The sequence below is a fragment of the Triturus cristatus genome, chromosome 5_2, assembly GCF_964204655.1.
Source record: "Triturus cristatus chromosome 5_2, aTriCri1.1, whole genome shotgun sequence".
Taxonomy (NCBI): Eukaryota; Metazoa; Chordata; class Amphibia; order Caudata; family Salamandridae; genus Triturus; species Triturus cristatus.
The window spans coordinates 350,382,097-350,398,164 of record NC_140588.1 but is presented as its reverse complement, the minus strand read 5'-3'; the positions used below and the strand labels follow the sequence as shown (position 1 = coordinate 350,398,164).

The 16,068-nt window shown below is 47.8% G+C and overlaps 1 protein-coding gene across 6 annotated transcripts in view; it reads right to left on the bottom strand.

The window, feature by feature from the left end:
* Positions 1 to 886: 886 nt before the first annotated feature.
* EXOC2 (exocyst complex component 2) overlaps positions 887 to 16,068 on the bottom strand; it is a 1,204,847-nt gene continuing 1,189,665 nt past the window's right edge. For all 6 annotated transcript variants that reach the window (XM_085607146.1, XM_085607144.1, XM_085607148.1 and 3 more), the window contains one exon: positions 887 to 1,209. In XM_085607146.1, coding sequence (XP_085463272.1) covers positions 1,116 to 1,209 — 94 coding nt within the window. In that variant the 3' untranslated portion in view covers positions 887 to 1,115. The remainder of the gene's footprint in view (positions 1,210 to 16,068) is intronic.

Here is a 16,068-nt window from a genome sequence, read left to right as displayed (position 1 = left end):
TACAAAGCGGTGGTCCCTCGGGTGAGGAAGGCCCGCACGGGAGGGCGCTCTTTCAGCTGCAAAGCCCCACAGCTGTGGAACTCGCTTCCTCTTTCGCTGCGCAGCACTGTCAATTTGTTCCAGTTCAGGAAGAGCCTGAAGACCTGGCTTTTTAATCTTTAGGCTGTTCTTATTGCTTCAGTTTCAGTTCTTTTTCTCATTCTTTTGCTGTGTTGTGTTATTTTTATTCTGAGATGCAGGTGGAAAGCGCCGGGACACTCTTTTCGAGTAGCCGTGCGCTATAAAAGAACGCTGTAACATAACATAACATAACATAGATTAAGATAGTAAAGCCTTCATAGAAACTCTGTATTCTACTCACTCATTTACAGGAGATTTATATCACAACATCACTAACCACTACCTCGTTGGCCTTTACCTTTTTACATACACTTTACAACCAATACATCAGGGTTCACTTACTATGTAAATGCCCACTACATAGACACAACGGAATCATTCATGCCTTTATCTTGTCCAATTCATCTACATCTAAACTAACCCAAATATTGACAAATTACAAAGTAATGCTGGTGTGGTAAAGCAAGGCGCTGCACAAGGGTATTAAGGGTATTAAGCAGAGAACCAGAATGATATTCAGAAGTTAACTGTTAATTCTGGGTGTAACTATAGATTGTATAGAGCTTCTAAATATGGCTGAGGTGAGGGGTACATTACTCTTTCTTAAGATAGGTCAGAAGAAGATGTCAGATTTAGAAATTGGAAAACATTCTTTGTATTAGCCTGATGAGAGTACAAGAAAACAGGAGATGCTACTTGAGATGCCAAGTTAGGTATAATGTTGAGAGTCTCCATCCAAAAAGAGTACAGGCAGTTGAATTAAATATTTTGTGTTGATGCTTCACATCACATTTTTATTTGAAGTGCCAGATACAGAGTTTAAATATTCAACAGCTCAAAAATGCTAGACACAAAATTGAAAGGGCTCCTATGTCTTTTTAATATGATCGTCTGAATCAATAATTCAAGTATTAAAACTCAAGCAAGGAACGGAAAAGTATGGATTTTTGACAGCAGCTGTTGGTTTCATTACAGTTTACTGCAACCCCTTATCCTTAGGTTTTCATCATGCCAGAAGATGATGTCTGGAAGCAGGTTAGCTGCAAATGCATGGTGCTCTTAAATTCATTTAGCAGTTCCTCCAGCAACCTGCAAGGATAGAAAATGTTTGTTTAACATTCATAACCAATGTGTCCCAACAGTTTGCCTTAGAGCAATGCATGACACTTACTTAGTACAGTAATAATCCATACTGCTAAGCACCCCTATGTAAGTTTGTCAGCAAATAACAGAAAGAAAATCTCTCTCTCATACGAATTAGAGATGGGTGCTGTTATGCGACCCCTGAAGCCTCATTTCCTGCATATTCTAAACAAATGCCTCACATGCATGCATAGCCTGGACACCCTACACACTGAAATAGTACTCATTATTTGAGTATGTGTTAATTTCTAAAGATTTGTGCATATCATGAATTCCACAGATTTGCACTATTACACATTCCACAGTTATGTGCATACAAACTATAATGCATATCATAACCTGTATTCTCAAAACCCTCCACATTCAGATTTTGAGCCGTACAGCAAATCCTGAAGGTTATGTGACTATACACAGACAAACAAGTTACTTACCTTCTGTAATGATCTTTTGGGTAAAGACTATTTAGCTGCAGATTCCTTTTAAATATTCCCCAAGTGCAAGACTGGAGCCGGAAACTTTTCATGAGCACCTTGGCGCACCCTCAGGTGCTGCTGTGAGGCTCTGCACTAAAGCCGTTCCGCTCAGGAAATGACACAGAACGTGGAGGATAGGAGGGTCGGTGAGGAGTTTACTTCTAGATAGAGTCAATACCTGAAAGAGCGTTACCGAAGGTAAGTAACTTGTTGAGATAAAAAAATGTCCTCTATATGGAAGGATATGCACAACCCTGCCCTGAGTGCCCAACTGTACTGATGTCTGTATTCCTAATGCAGCTTTAGTTGTCATAGGCAAACACGGCTCATGCATGTGCGCCATGACATAGGCCTGTCTCATGGACTGAAGTCTTGGGGGACTGGTAGGGGCACCCAAAGCGCTTCCCTCATGGTGGTGGAAGGCTACTGCCTTCACCAGGAGATAAACAGCACAAACATTATGGTGGGGGCATACCATGTAGTGATCAGTAGGAGTATAAGAAACTGGAATTGTGTTTCAGTTGTTCCCCCCACTTTTTCCTCTTTTAGAACTACTAGATGCTGGTTTTCGACTGAGAGTGCACTGAGGCCTGCTAACCGTTCATCAGTGGCAGTGTTCTTTCCCCCAAAACAAGTTAAAGTCTAATTGTAACCCAACTGGCATGAACATTAGCACTCCTGGAAGTCCCTAGTAAATGGTACCCCTGTTACCTAGGGCATGGATACTAAAGAGGGTCCTTAAAGGCTGCAGCATGTCTTATGCCACACTATGTGACACACACAAATTGCAAGCAGGTCGCCATTGCAGACTGCGTGTCATGGTGCATACCATGAGTGAAAACATGACATGGCACACTCACTGTGTGTCATGCCAATGTCATTGCATATAATATATGTAAGTCACCCCTCCAGCAGGGCTTATAGCCCTAAGGCTGGGAGCATTATATTACTTGTGAGGATATATTTGCATGAGCAGATATGCCCCTGTGCTGTCTAGTTCAATTACTAGATAATACAAGTGAACAGGTAAGCCATTTTAAGTATATGTACTGGGCACTGGACATCACAAGTTCCCTGCTACATGATGGCTTCACGGAAACTTATGATGTTTGGTATCAAACACCTTGTCTTAATAAATATGTACTGATACCAGTATTAGTATTATGACATGCACCCAGAGGGCACCTTAGAGGTACCCCCTGAAACCTTACTAGTCTTCTAGTGTGCTGGCTGACTGGATCCTTCCAGTCAGCCACCACAGATGTGTTTCTGAGTACCTGCAGGTGAGAGCCCACGCAGGAGGTCAGGAACAATGCCTGCTTTGGCAGGAGTTAGCACCTACTCCAACAGGATGGCAAGTGAATCTGCATACCAAGGCCAGATACTTCAAAGTCCCTGCCACCTCTGATATGCAAAACCGGCTTCCCTCAGACCTGGGAAATGCCACCTCCTGCCCTGAGGCCCATTTGTCTCCAGGACAGGTGGGAAATTAGCTATGCTATGAGGCGCGGTGCACTACCAGGCCAATCACACCCCTAACGTGGGCTACCTGATGTGCCCCACAAAAGAAGGGTTCCACCATTTTGATTTTGGGTGGAAATAGGAATTCTGGGACAGGGTTATGCCCACTCCCCACAGGAAGTAGTCACATAGGGGGTGTAGTGATCCCAAGGATAAGTAGCCCATTGTTTACTACCCTTCACTCCCCTTAATACCACTAACTTCAGTATTTAGGTGGCCCCCTGACACCAGGAACTTATATTTGTCTGACTGAAGAAAAAAGAGGACAAAGTAGAGCCGAAGAACTAAGAACTGTGGAGTGCTGGTGGACTTTGCGACAAACCATGCCTGCTTGCTCCGGTCCTGACAATTGCGACAACCCGACTTATCCTGCAGGTGTGCAGCCTCCAAAAGACTCAGAGCCGCCAGCACTTCGGCAAGCCATCAGCATCTCTCTCCCGGGTCCACCGATGCAGTAGCCACCTAAGAGGAGGTCGCAATGCTCCAAGAGGTCAGATCCATCTCCCCAACAAGTGAGAAGACGCCAGGACCAACCTGAGCCACCCTGCACCAATACCCAGGGTACTGGACACCTTGCAGCAACTAAGGCTTGTTTGAGTCTAATCCGGACTCCAATGCCGCAAAGACCAAGCAGATGACGAGGGACGTCAACACCACAGAGGTCAGCACAGAGGGTGGCCCAGCTGTCCTGTTTTGTCCCCTGTTGCAGGTCTTACCGAGATTCTTGGGTGCCTTTAACGCCTGGGCACCAACCAACCAAAACCTTCTGCACCCGAGCTCCCTGGTTCGAGTCCATGACAACTGCTACCCTGCTCCAAGGACTCCCCATGCACTGAGCCCCCCTTTGGGTGGCTCCCGGACATGCCCGAAGTCGCCCTGCAGCAGCCTGTTTCTAGGCAGCCCCCCCTCTTTGTCTACAGTGTAGCACGCAAGGCTACCAACCTGTCCAGCACCTCTACAATTAGACACTCAGGGCAGGTAAACTTGAACTGCTGGTGCTACTTTGGACCTTGCCCCCCCGGCACCATAAGTCCTTAAGAGGATCCCTGAGAATCATTTGCAAATAACCTGTATGCAGTATATGCCTTTCCCTCCATAGGATAGCATTTCCGCGTAAAACACATTTGAGTGAACATTTTTGCTTACCTGCAAAAACTGAAACTGAAAAGTACTTACCCCATAACTAAGTTCTTGGTGTTAAAATCAATATTAAAATACTTACTTTTCTAAATTGGTCTCGAGTTTGTGTTTCATTTATTAACTCTATGTTACCTGAACTAGGACGTACCATCAACACCTCCCTCAGATCCGGCATCTGCCCAGACGACTGGAAACGTGCGGAGGTGAAACCCCTCCTCAAGAAGCCAACAACCGACCCTATGGACCTGAAAAACTACCGGCCCATCTCTCTCCTCCCCTTTGCGGACAAAGTCACCGAGAGACTCGTAAACGCCCAGCTGACCGCCTTCATCGAAGAGAACTCCATCCTAGATGCCTCCCAGTATGGATTTCGCAGCAACCACAGCACCAAGACCGCCCTCCTTGCCGCCACTGACGACATCCGCATGCTACTAGACCAGAGACACACTGCGGTCCTCATCCTTCCAGATGTCTCCGCAGCCTTCGACACCGTCTCACATCGCACGCTCACACCCAGACTTCACGACGCATGGATACAAGGAGCCGCCCTTGAATGGATCCAATCCTTCCTCTCCGGCAGAACCCAGAGGATTTGACTCCCTCCCTTTCTCTACGAACCCACGGAAATCAACTATGGAGTACCCCAGGGATCGTCACTGAGCCCCACGCTCTTCAACATCTACATGCCCCCCTCGCCGCCATCGTCAGACAGCATGGGCTCAGCATTGTATCCTACGCCGATGACACCCAGCTCATCCTCTCCCTCACGAAGAACCCCGAAGACAACAGACTCTGCTTCCAGGAAGGAATGAAGGATGTTGCAGCCTGGATGAAGGATAGCTGCCTGAAGCTCATCTAAAAGAAGACAGAGATCCTCATCCTCGGACCCTGCACCTCCGCCTGGGACAACACCTGGTGGCCCTCCGCCCTCGGGAGCCCACCCACCCCTACTAACCATGCTCAGAACCTCTGCATCATCCTTGACTCCTCCCTCTCCATGAACCGCCAGATCAACGCCATCACTTCCACCAGTTTCAACTGCCTTCGCATCCTCCTGAAGACCTTCAAATGGATCCACCCTGACTGTAGAAGGACCGTCACCCACGCACTCATAACCAGCCGACTAGACTACGGCAATGCCCACTATGCCGGAATCAACAGAACTCTTCTACACAAACTCCAAACCATCCAGAATGCCGCAGCCAGACTCGTCCTCGGGACAGCGCGTCATGAGCACATGACCCAACACCTACGAGGCCTTCACTAGCTACCCTTTGAGAAGAGGGTCACCTTCAAACTCCTCACCCACGCCTACAAATCCCTCAACAACATCGGACTCAAATACCTCAACGAGAGAGTATCCTTCCACGTACCCAAGAAGAACCTCCGCTCTGCCGACCTCGCCCTGGAAGAGGTCCCCCGCATCCGCAGAAACAGAACCGGCAGGAGAGCTTTCTCCTACATCGCAGCCAAGACCTGGAATGAGCTCCCTGTGGACATCAGACGCTCCCCGACCCTGCACACGTTCTGGAAGGAACTCAAGACCTGGCTGTTCGACTGATCCGGAGCCGCTCCCCCCCCCAGCGCCTTGAGACCCTCACGGGTGAGGAGCGTGCTGTATAAACCCCTGATTGATTGATTGATAGATAGATATGTGTGTTCTACAAATACATTACCACTACCCTCTGATAAGCCTAAACTGTTCGCCCACACTACCACAAAAGAGAGCCTTTGGAATTATTAATTTAAGGACTGTAATGGTCATCTATGCTTTCTACATAATACACCTCGTTTTGTTAAAGTAAATAAAAAGCCAGCTTCCTGAACAGGTCCTTTTTAACCTGCATCACTGGAGTGAGGCCAACAAACTCAATCACCTATAAAGATCTGCTGCTGTGGGCTTAACTCATCCTTGGCCTACATCAGATTGGTGTGAAGTTTTGAGCAGAGCAGTAGTGGTGTATCTCCACTTGGTCTATGTGTGCAATACAAGGAAAGTGCAGTATTGAGCATGGTGTATACATGTGCTGGATGTACATGTGCCTATGAGTGGTACAGTACCTGAAGGATATAGAGCTGTGCAGTGCGTGCAGGACAAATGCATGTGGTGGGTGTATGTGTACCTGTGACTTGAACAAAACATGAAGGATACAGTGCATGCATGTTAAATGCATATGCTGGATGTGTGTGTGCCTATGAGTGGTACAATAGATAAAGGATACAGTGCTGGGCAATGCATGCTTGTTAAATGCATATGCTCAATGTATGTGTGCCTGTGAGTGGAACAGTACATGGAGAATACAGTACTGTGCAGCGCGTGTATGCTGTATACATGAACTTCATTTATGTGTGCCTGTGGGTGATGCTTTACATGGAGGACCCTGGGTTCTATTCAGGCAGACCCAGGCTTGCAGGGTGAAACATGGAGAGGAGGTAGAGAGATTCCCCCCCAAGACAATTTTGTGTATTGCTGCATTCCTGTAGACTGTGGGACACACACTCGGGAGTGGATGACCAAGTCTCTCTTGTACACTTCAAAGGGTGCTCTTTGATTCATTTAGAGGTCACAAGAAAGGGGCCTGGGCACATCGCAGGAAGGAGATGGGGCAGATAAGAGAATCAAAAAGGAGGGCTGGGACCCTGCGCTAACCTTTTGATGCACCTATCACTGTGGCTGACATCCAGTTGTGAACTCAAGTCACCACCATGGCCTGTGTTGTGGGATTATCAGCTTAGGAGATCTCCTGCTTTGACAGACTACTTTTAAGGAAGAAGAGGGAGCAAAGGAGTGGGTACTTCAAAAGAAGTAAAACCCCAATATAAAACTTCAAAGACTCAGACTACAAATCACAGCTGGTGTCTGGAAATGGACTATAAGAAAGGGAGGTTGAGACCCCCAAAAGTGTCCTCTGTCAAGCAGCCAGATGGGCTGTGTTAGGAGGGCAAGAGCAGCAGGTTTTCTGCCTGTGACCAGAACTGGTAGAAAAGGCCTGCTAGTCTGCCTGCTTGTTGAGGGGTTATCACACAGGGAAACCAGGACCACATGCCCTGGGGCACCAGCGCCTGCCTGCTTGCCAAGACCAGTGTGCCCTGTGAGGAATAGGATAGCACTGGAGCCTGTCAAGTGAACTTCCTGTACAAGGTGTGAGGAAACTGCTGTTGCATCGATTGTGTCAAACTGGGTGCAGTCAGTGACCCTGTAGGAGAAGGCAGCTGTGAATTTAGCCAGTCTTTGTGCTCCACTTATTGGGCTGGAGCCTGTGCGTGGTAGAGAGGCAGCAACCCCATATGGCAGGAGCGACCGCTGAAGAAAGACTGCTGTGTGGAAAGGGGAAGTAGGACCATGTGGTAGCGAAGCGGCGACCCCAAATGCCAGGAGGGGAAGCTGAAGAAAGACTGCTGTGAGGAAAAGGGCCATAGCCCTGCGTGGTAGTGAAGCAGTGATCCCGTATGCCAGGAGGGGCGGCTGTGGAGAGAATCACCATGCTGATCGGGCTGGAGTATGTGGACTGTAAGTTGCGGTGACCCTGTATGTCAGAGGGGGTCGCTGGGAGCACCAAGGACTGTAACCTGTTCTGCCCCACTGGAGAAGTGAGGATGCCATGGGTACTGTCACCCAGGCAAGGGACCCAAGACCATATAATTGAAGCCACCCCCCAACAGTATCCGAATGAACACTTACCATGCAGAAAGTTTTCGGTCTCTTTAGGACTGCGAGTGAGAGACTGCACCTGCTGTGAGCAGCCATCTGGGCTGCATGCTGCCAACTTACCTGAACTTGGCTGCAGGAGGGCCATCCTGATCGAAGGACATATGATCGAGCCCAGGGGTTCTGGATACTATACACTCCATGCTCAGTCTGGAGTCACTACGATGGCTTGGGACCATCGGTCCTGATCTTCTTAAGAACTCTGTGTAGGAAAGTAGGATCTGCTTTCATGGTTACCCCCACTTTTTGATTGCGTCAGTCTGTTTTAAAACTTGTCGGACTGGGATCTTGCTAATCAGGACACCAGTCACTGTGCTTTCTTCCTAAATTAACTATGGTAAGTACTTCTGCACATCCACAATTGGCTATTCCTGTACCCTTATAAGTCCCTAGTATATGGTACTAAGGCGCACAGGTACACCAGGGGTATCCCATGGGCTGCAGCATGTATTGTGGCACCCATGGGAGATCACTCAAACTGTGCCTACAAGTCTGCCATTGCAGCCAGTGTAAATTGGTGCTAGCACCACTTATAACAGATATACGTTTTTTGAGGTCACTGCACTCAACACCTATAAGTCCCCCCTAGGGCAGGCCTATCAGTCCTGAAGACAGGCTGCTGGGTTATAAGTGTGAGGGTGACCCTGTATTAGTAGAACACTCCTACAAACCCAGGAGTCAATTCTACAGGCTTTATAAGTTTGGCCAGCCATTTTGATACATATAGTGGCCATCCGTCATTATACAATAGCTAAATATGTAGTGGCTGTGCTGAACCTGGGCATGTTTGGTATCAAAGATGTTGAAGTCATTCCCCAACTCCGTTACCGGTGTAGGAGGTATGATTCCATGCACTGGGGCTCCTCTGGGAAGCCCCCTGTACTCCCGGTAACAGCCTTTCAGGGTCTGCCAACAAGCTAGTGCTGCTGCCGACCCCAGACATGATTCTGCCCTCTGGCTGCTGAGCTGAGCTCTAGCAGGGAAAGGTAGAACAATAGGTTTCCTGTCACAGGGAGGTGTGACCACCTCCCAGACAAAACTTAGTGTTCTGGACCTGGGTGGGGGCCCTTGCCAGCGCCACCAGACTGCTTTGAAGGGCACATTTGGTGCCCTCTGTGCATTCTCCGGTTTGAGCCAGTTTAGGGAGCCCTTGGCTCCCGCTCTGGTGCGAAATTGGACAAAGGACATGGGAGTATCCTCCACTCTGTCCAGCCCCTCCTATGGGAGGGACCCATTGTTACCGAAATTCACTGACCTGAAATGATTGCCCAGTCCACAGGAGCGAAGATAAACTCTCCACGCCCCCAAAATCAGCCCCCCATTATGGTAAATAGAATCTCTCATACAGGAAGGCTAACCAAGGAGATGTGGGGAATGATTCCAACACAGGTAGCCTCTTCTAATTTCCCCAAAAGGCTCAAGGAATGCAGGTCAGGGAAAAATTCTAGAAGGGTGGCCTAGGAGAAAAAGCAAAAAATGCCTCAGATGGGATTCTATTTCCTCAAGTTTAATCACAACAACTTAATTAGAGATAATATGCCTATCCCGCAGAGACAGACGTTCCACTTACCAGCCAGAATCTCCAAGGTAAATTACTTTTAGATCGTCAGGAACATAAGGTAAAATAGATAAGACAACTATTCCTTCACAGTCCACAGGAAGTCCGAAGAAGTGGTAAATAAATCCACGAAGAGTGTACATCCAGTATAAAACATGCAAATACGTAGATCACACCTTAAAATCTGGATTTGCAGATTTGTTGAGACCACAAAAAGTCTATGTTGCTGACGCATGAATACATCCAAACGTGGAATCATTACAGAACACTGGTTTATATATGTCAATTCCCCCTAAAACTCCATATACTCGGGGGGGCGATTTCAATCCAAATGCTGCCAATTAATACTGGGGTCAAAGGTGGTTTAAAATCTGCGCGTATACAAAAATAATTAGAGATGCAATTGCTCCCCAGGAATAGAAGAGCAATTGCGAGTAATAATTAAATGCGCACTAGAAGCACAGGCGATTGCGAGCACAGAGCTAGTCGGACGCAGTCGCAATTTCTATAATGCGGCCGTGAATTAAGTTCAAACGTGGCCGCGAATTCAAGTTCAAATGCGGCCGCAAATTCAAGTTCAAACGCGGCCGCGAATTCAAGTTCAAACACGGCCACAAATTCACGTCAAAACGCGGCCGCGAACCAGCTGGCAAAAACGAAAAAAAAAAAAAAGGAAAAAGAATAATAGAAAATATTGGCAGCCAAAAGAAAGACAGGATTGGATACTTCCCAAGGAAGACAGGTCTCAGCAACTGCACGGACGATCTTCACGAAGAAACAGGAAGTGGCCGTGGTCTAGGGGTGCAATTCCGAAAGCCAAGAACTTGGTCCATCTGCTGGCCTGCAGATATAACTTTAAGGGAGCGTGTATAAATTTCTTCCCTTTTTCAGCATGGCAAGGGAACCTCACAAAATCGTGATCTGTCTCTGCAGAGCAGGCATTGCTATTCCTGACTAGCAGTGGGGCCATTTGATAGTACAAGAGGCTTGAGCTGTAACACCCATGAGTCTTCCTAACACACTTCCTAGGATATTGAACTGTTTACCTGTGGGTGGGTCCTCAGATGTGTCGTGGGACAAGACTCAAGCCTGAAACCATGCCACTTTTCGACTGTCTGGACACTTGGACTTCACTGCGCTTTGCCTAGAACCGAGACTGCATCAAGGAAGACTCCTGCTGCTCTCGCTGTTTTGCAAGTCTTCTTCGTCTATGTCTGTGCTTCTCCAGGATCTTCAGCAGACCTGATGGCATCAAGGACACCCAAAGTAATCTCCCATCTGCAGGCACCACCGACTTCGAAAGGCTCAGCAACACAGGTGGTGGTTCTGCAACTCCCTTGAGGCCCGACCTATCCTCTGCAATTTCCCTCCAGTATCCCTCATTGGAACCGCTTGGACTGAACCCGTGTGCCTTATCAACTTGTCAATGCCAGGGTTTGTTGGCTCTGCACTTCCGAGATCTTTGGGCTACAAGAAGCTCCAGCATCTCTTCCTGTTATGTACAGTGTCCTCATCGCATCCTCTGCACTGTGGGCCTTTCTTCTTGGTGAGCTGCTTGAGGTCCTCTTGCGACTCATGTGCCTATGGCCAGTGGGTCCTCTTGAGGGTCTTCTTCTGCTCCAGTGGCTCCCCTGCTTGCTCGAGGCCTGCTCGGAGTCTCTTGTTTGCTCAGGGCCTGTTCGGACTCTCCTGCTTGTGGAGAATCCCTTGGACCTTGCTGGTTCCAATGTTGCTCCTTCTCTGCTTTCCACTCCTTTTGCAGCTGCCAAGGCTTGTTGGTGCTCCTGCCGGACACGACCCCCTGGTTCTCGACTTCGAACGTGGGAGCAGCTTGTGCACGGCTCCTTGCCCTCCTCAGCATCACCTGGTCCCCACAGCTGTAGCGGCAAGGTCACAGCGAATTCTCCTGAACCATCTGACATTAGTGGGCATTGCTCTTCTGTGTCTCCTGGTCACCTCCGAGTGGCATAGACTCTGTCCCCTCTGCTTGCAGCTTCTCACTTCATGAATTCACTTTTGGATTCCACTGTACTCTTGCACAGCCTTCTCCAGCGGCATATTTCCTGAAGTAATGCATTGTGGTTTACGGTGGTTTTCGCCGTCATTTCGCACCTGTGCACCCGGCTTCCCTGGTGTAGCTATCCTGGTTCCTGGGGGTATCCACGGGTTGGATGACTCTCCAACCTTCTGTATTCCACAGGGTTTCTTCAGGGTCCCCTAGGAAGGGTCCTTCTTCTCCAAAACAGCAACTGCGACTTCCCCATTGACTTATAATGGACACACAGCTGTCTTTCAACTCTGCACACAGCCCCCGTCGGGTTCCTGGCTACTTACCTTGAGTGGTTACTTGTGTTTCCAGCTCCTCTGAGTCTCCTGGTTCAAGTCAAAACCTCGGTGGCAGTTCGTATTCCACTTTTTTGGTATAAGGTTTGGTCTCCCCCTGGAGCCCACTGTATTTTGTGCTACTTATCTTATATTGCAGTTAAAGTATTGTGTATTTGTGTTGATATCTACGGGTAGGAGATATACCAATGTGTTAGTGAATGTTGTGTAATAAACAGAAATTTGTATATATTCACTGTGTGGTTATTTTTCATTCAACCTACAATTCATGATTAAACTGGTAAAACAAGCTTCTTAACACTCCTTTGAGGTAAGCCTGAAGGCTGCTCTCCACAGCTACCACTTTGATAGCTTTCTATGGTTATCAAAGACCACTAAAATAAACATAAGAGTTGCCTGTTTTAGTGCCGGGTGCTTCACTTAAATAAGTGTGCACCATATACTAAGCCAGCCTCCTACACTCTGGATAGGAGCTATATAGGCGGGAAGGCATACAGTAGTCCTGAGTTCCATTTGAAGCAGAACTTGTTACTTAAGAAGAGACGCTTTGGAAACTTTAACACGTAGAATCACTTACAGTACATGCCCTCTGCGGTGGATAATAGATCAAGCCAAGGTTCACCCCAGTCGCAGAAGAGGCCTTGCACCTCCTCTGAGTGCAACTGTCGGCTAGTGATCTACTAGGCGACGACGGTTCGTCCGCCCTGGCGTTCAAACAGCCTGCCAGGTGGTTTGCCATTAGGAAAATTCAATGGTGTTCCAGCCATTTCCAGAGGCACAGAACCTCCTGCTACAGAATCAGAGAACCCCAATCCCCCCAGTTTGCTACAATACCACATGGCGGCAGTGGTTGGTGGGACCTGAACCAGCCTCCCCCTGATAGACAGAAGGAAGGCTTACAGTGCAAAGTGGATGGCCCTCAGCTGTAGAAGGTTGATGTGGAGCAGGAGCTATGTTGGAGACCAGTGGCCTCAGATCCTACCTTTCCCAGGTAGCTGCGTCAACCCAGATGCGATGCATCGATGACCACTGTTAATTCTAAATGGGGTAACGAGAGGGGTCTGTTGCTGACCCAATTGTGGTCTACCAAGCACTACTGCAGGTATGGGGCAGCCTCATTTGAAATCTGACATGGTTGGAGAGGTCTCCTTGGTGTTGGATCTTGATGCTGACTTTCTATTCAATTGCTTAGCCTGCATATGCCACCTGTAGGATGCAGAAGGCCATCAGCCCTAGTAGCCACATAGTCTACTGAAATCCAGGATCAAAACTAAAAGATCTGAATCAGAGCCTGAATGTCCCAAACTCTCTTTGCTGAGGTAAAGGCACGAAAATAACTGTGTCCAGAATGGATTCGATGAAAGGGAGTGTTTGAGAAGTCAGCTGTGACTTCAGCATGTTGATAGTTAACCCCAAGGATGACCTGAGGATCACCGTAGTCTTGAGGTTGCTAACGGCTGCCTGGTACAAGCCTGCAATCAAAACCAAGTTGTCGAAGTACGAGAAGACTGGCACACCTGACCTCCGAAAGGTGTGCTGCCACCACCACCACCACCAGTTTCGTGAACACTCAAGGGGCACTGGTGAGATCAAAGGGGAGCAGCATAAACTGAAAATGCTCCTGTTACACTACAAACTGCAGGTATCGCTGGTGGGCTGGCTGGATGAGTGTATGGAAATAGTCGTCCTGCATATCCTACTTCACCTTCCAGTCTCTAGAGTCGAAGACAGATCAGACTTGGGTGAAGTTGAAAATGTTTGATTTCTCCTTCCGGAGGAAGGCACTGAGAGGGCATAGATCTAAAATAGGATGCAAACCTCAATCTTTCTTGGGCACCATAAAGTAACGGGAATAACAACCACACCCTAATTCTGGTACTTGCACGATCTCTGCAACCCCTTTGGTCAAAAGGGCTTGCACTACCTGCTGCAAGATGGAGAGATGGTCCTCCGTCAGTTGCTCGGAGGAAGGTAGAAGGTTTGGCCGGGAACAGAGTTAGGATAAGGCACATCACATGTGCATGATCTGTAGGACCCACCTGTCTGATGTTATTGCGCGCCAACCCAAGAAGAAACAGTAGATCCTGCCTACCACCTGGTGGCTGTGCTGCTGTAAGGGCATGCTAAAGAGGTTTGGCAGGTGGGGCTACAAGGAAGGGGCAGACTGAGCGGGCTGATGACCTTGGCTGCAGTTGGCACTACGGCCTTGATCGCTTTGGTTCTTTGTGGAGGCCGGACAGGTTGGCAGTACAGGGCACCTCTACTCAACGCCATGGAAGGAGTGGGTGAACCGGTGTGGTTAGCAACATGGGGTGGACAGGTCCAGAAAGTGTGCAGTAGCCCTGCTCTCTTTAAAACACTCAGGATCAGACTCAGCCTCGTCTCCAAACAGGTGAGTAGGGTGTATCCATCAAGTATGACTGGACATTGCCGGAGACCCAGTCGAATGCAGCCATACATGGCGGCAAATGGCAAGATTAGTGCAGAAGGTCCCCCTGATGCAATTGATAGTGTCCAAGCCACAACAAATTGTGAACTTGGCTGCATCCCAACTATCTTGAATCGCCTGAGCAAGAACAGGTCAGAGATCTTTGGGCACACCAGGGAGCCATCAAGTCCCAAAGGGCGTGGGAACAGTGCCCCAACAGGCAGCTGGTATTAATTGATTAGAGTGCCAGACTGATGGAGGAAAACACTAGTTTCCCTAACATTTCCACTCTCTGATTTTCTGTCAGAGGGAGAGGTAGGGAAGGTGTAAGGGTTAGACTTGCTCGTGGATTTTTGTACTACTAGACTTTTGGGGGAGGGTGTTGCAAGAGAAAAAGAGGGTCCCCTAAAGCAGGACGACTGACTGGGGAGGGTCAGAACAAGTTATGGCCCAAGCCTCCAATAATGTATCTGTTAGTGCTTCATTAAATGGAACAAAGGGCTCAGAAGAAATGCGTTACTTACCTGTAACTGCAGTTATCTAGTATTGGTATCTTTCATAGATTCACATGCCTGAATCATTCCCCGTCGTCGGGATGGGAGTCCCCAGTACATAAGAAAAGTAATGTCTCACTAGACATATAGAGAGATAGGCCAAAGGCCTCACATTAGTAACATATCCAGGTCCTTTTGTAATGAGAACCAAACTCTAGAGAACACCCAATCAGCTATCACCACCCTCTGGAACCTTCCTGGAAGGAGCTCTAGTCCCTCAGATTTTTGTAATCACAGTGCTAAGTAGATGTATCACTGACAGAACCAGGTGGGCCCTTCCAGGGGAGGTGGGTGGGTTGGATGTGAATCTATGAAAGATACCAATACTGGATAACTGCAGTTACAGGTAAGTAACGCATTTCTTATCCAGATTTAGGGTATCTTTCATAGATTCACATGCCTGAATCAGAATAGCAAGCAATGATAGGCACATTTCGGAGAGAACAGAATGCACAAATTCATCAGATAATAACATATCAATGCGAAAGCAGAGAAGTAACAAAGTGCAATCAAAATAAAACAGTAGAAGACACAATGGAGAAATGTGCATGTAAAGGAAATGATGGTGGGATGAAAAGAAGCCTCACCTCTATCGAAATACATGACGTAACCGCCTGTCCCACTGCAGCATCCTTCATGATTTCCGTATCCAAGCAGTAATGCTTGGTAAATGTATGCGGCGTCTTCCATGTTGCCGCTCTGCAAATGTCTGTGATTGGCACTGTGAGAAGTTGGCCTGATGTATGATGTCACTAGTTCTAGTGTACACCTTATATCAGTCCAAACAACCCTTATGGTGATTGGTTGTAAAGTCAACCTTATAGACCAGCTATCCTAGTGGAAGCATGGACAAGAGCAGTCTTAGGCTAAACTCTGAATGGCATGTGAAGCCAGCTGTGATACCATATATAATCCCTTGAATACCAAATGAAAGGACACCACAACATATATATATATATAAAATAAAGTGTATTTATTCTAGTCAAACCCTCAGCACTCTTTATGAGATTAGAGGTAAGTACAACACAGTCTTATTTAAGCATACATTAAGTCACACAGGTAAGTAATACAGTTAGGCC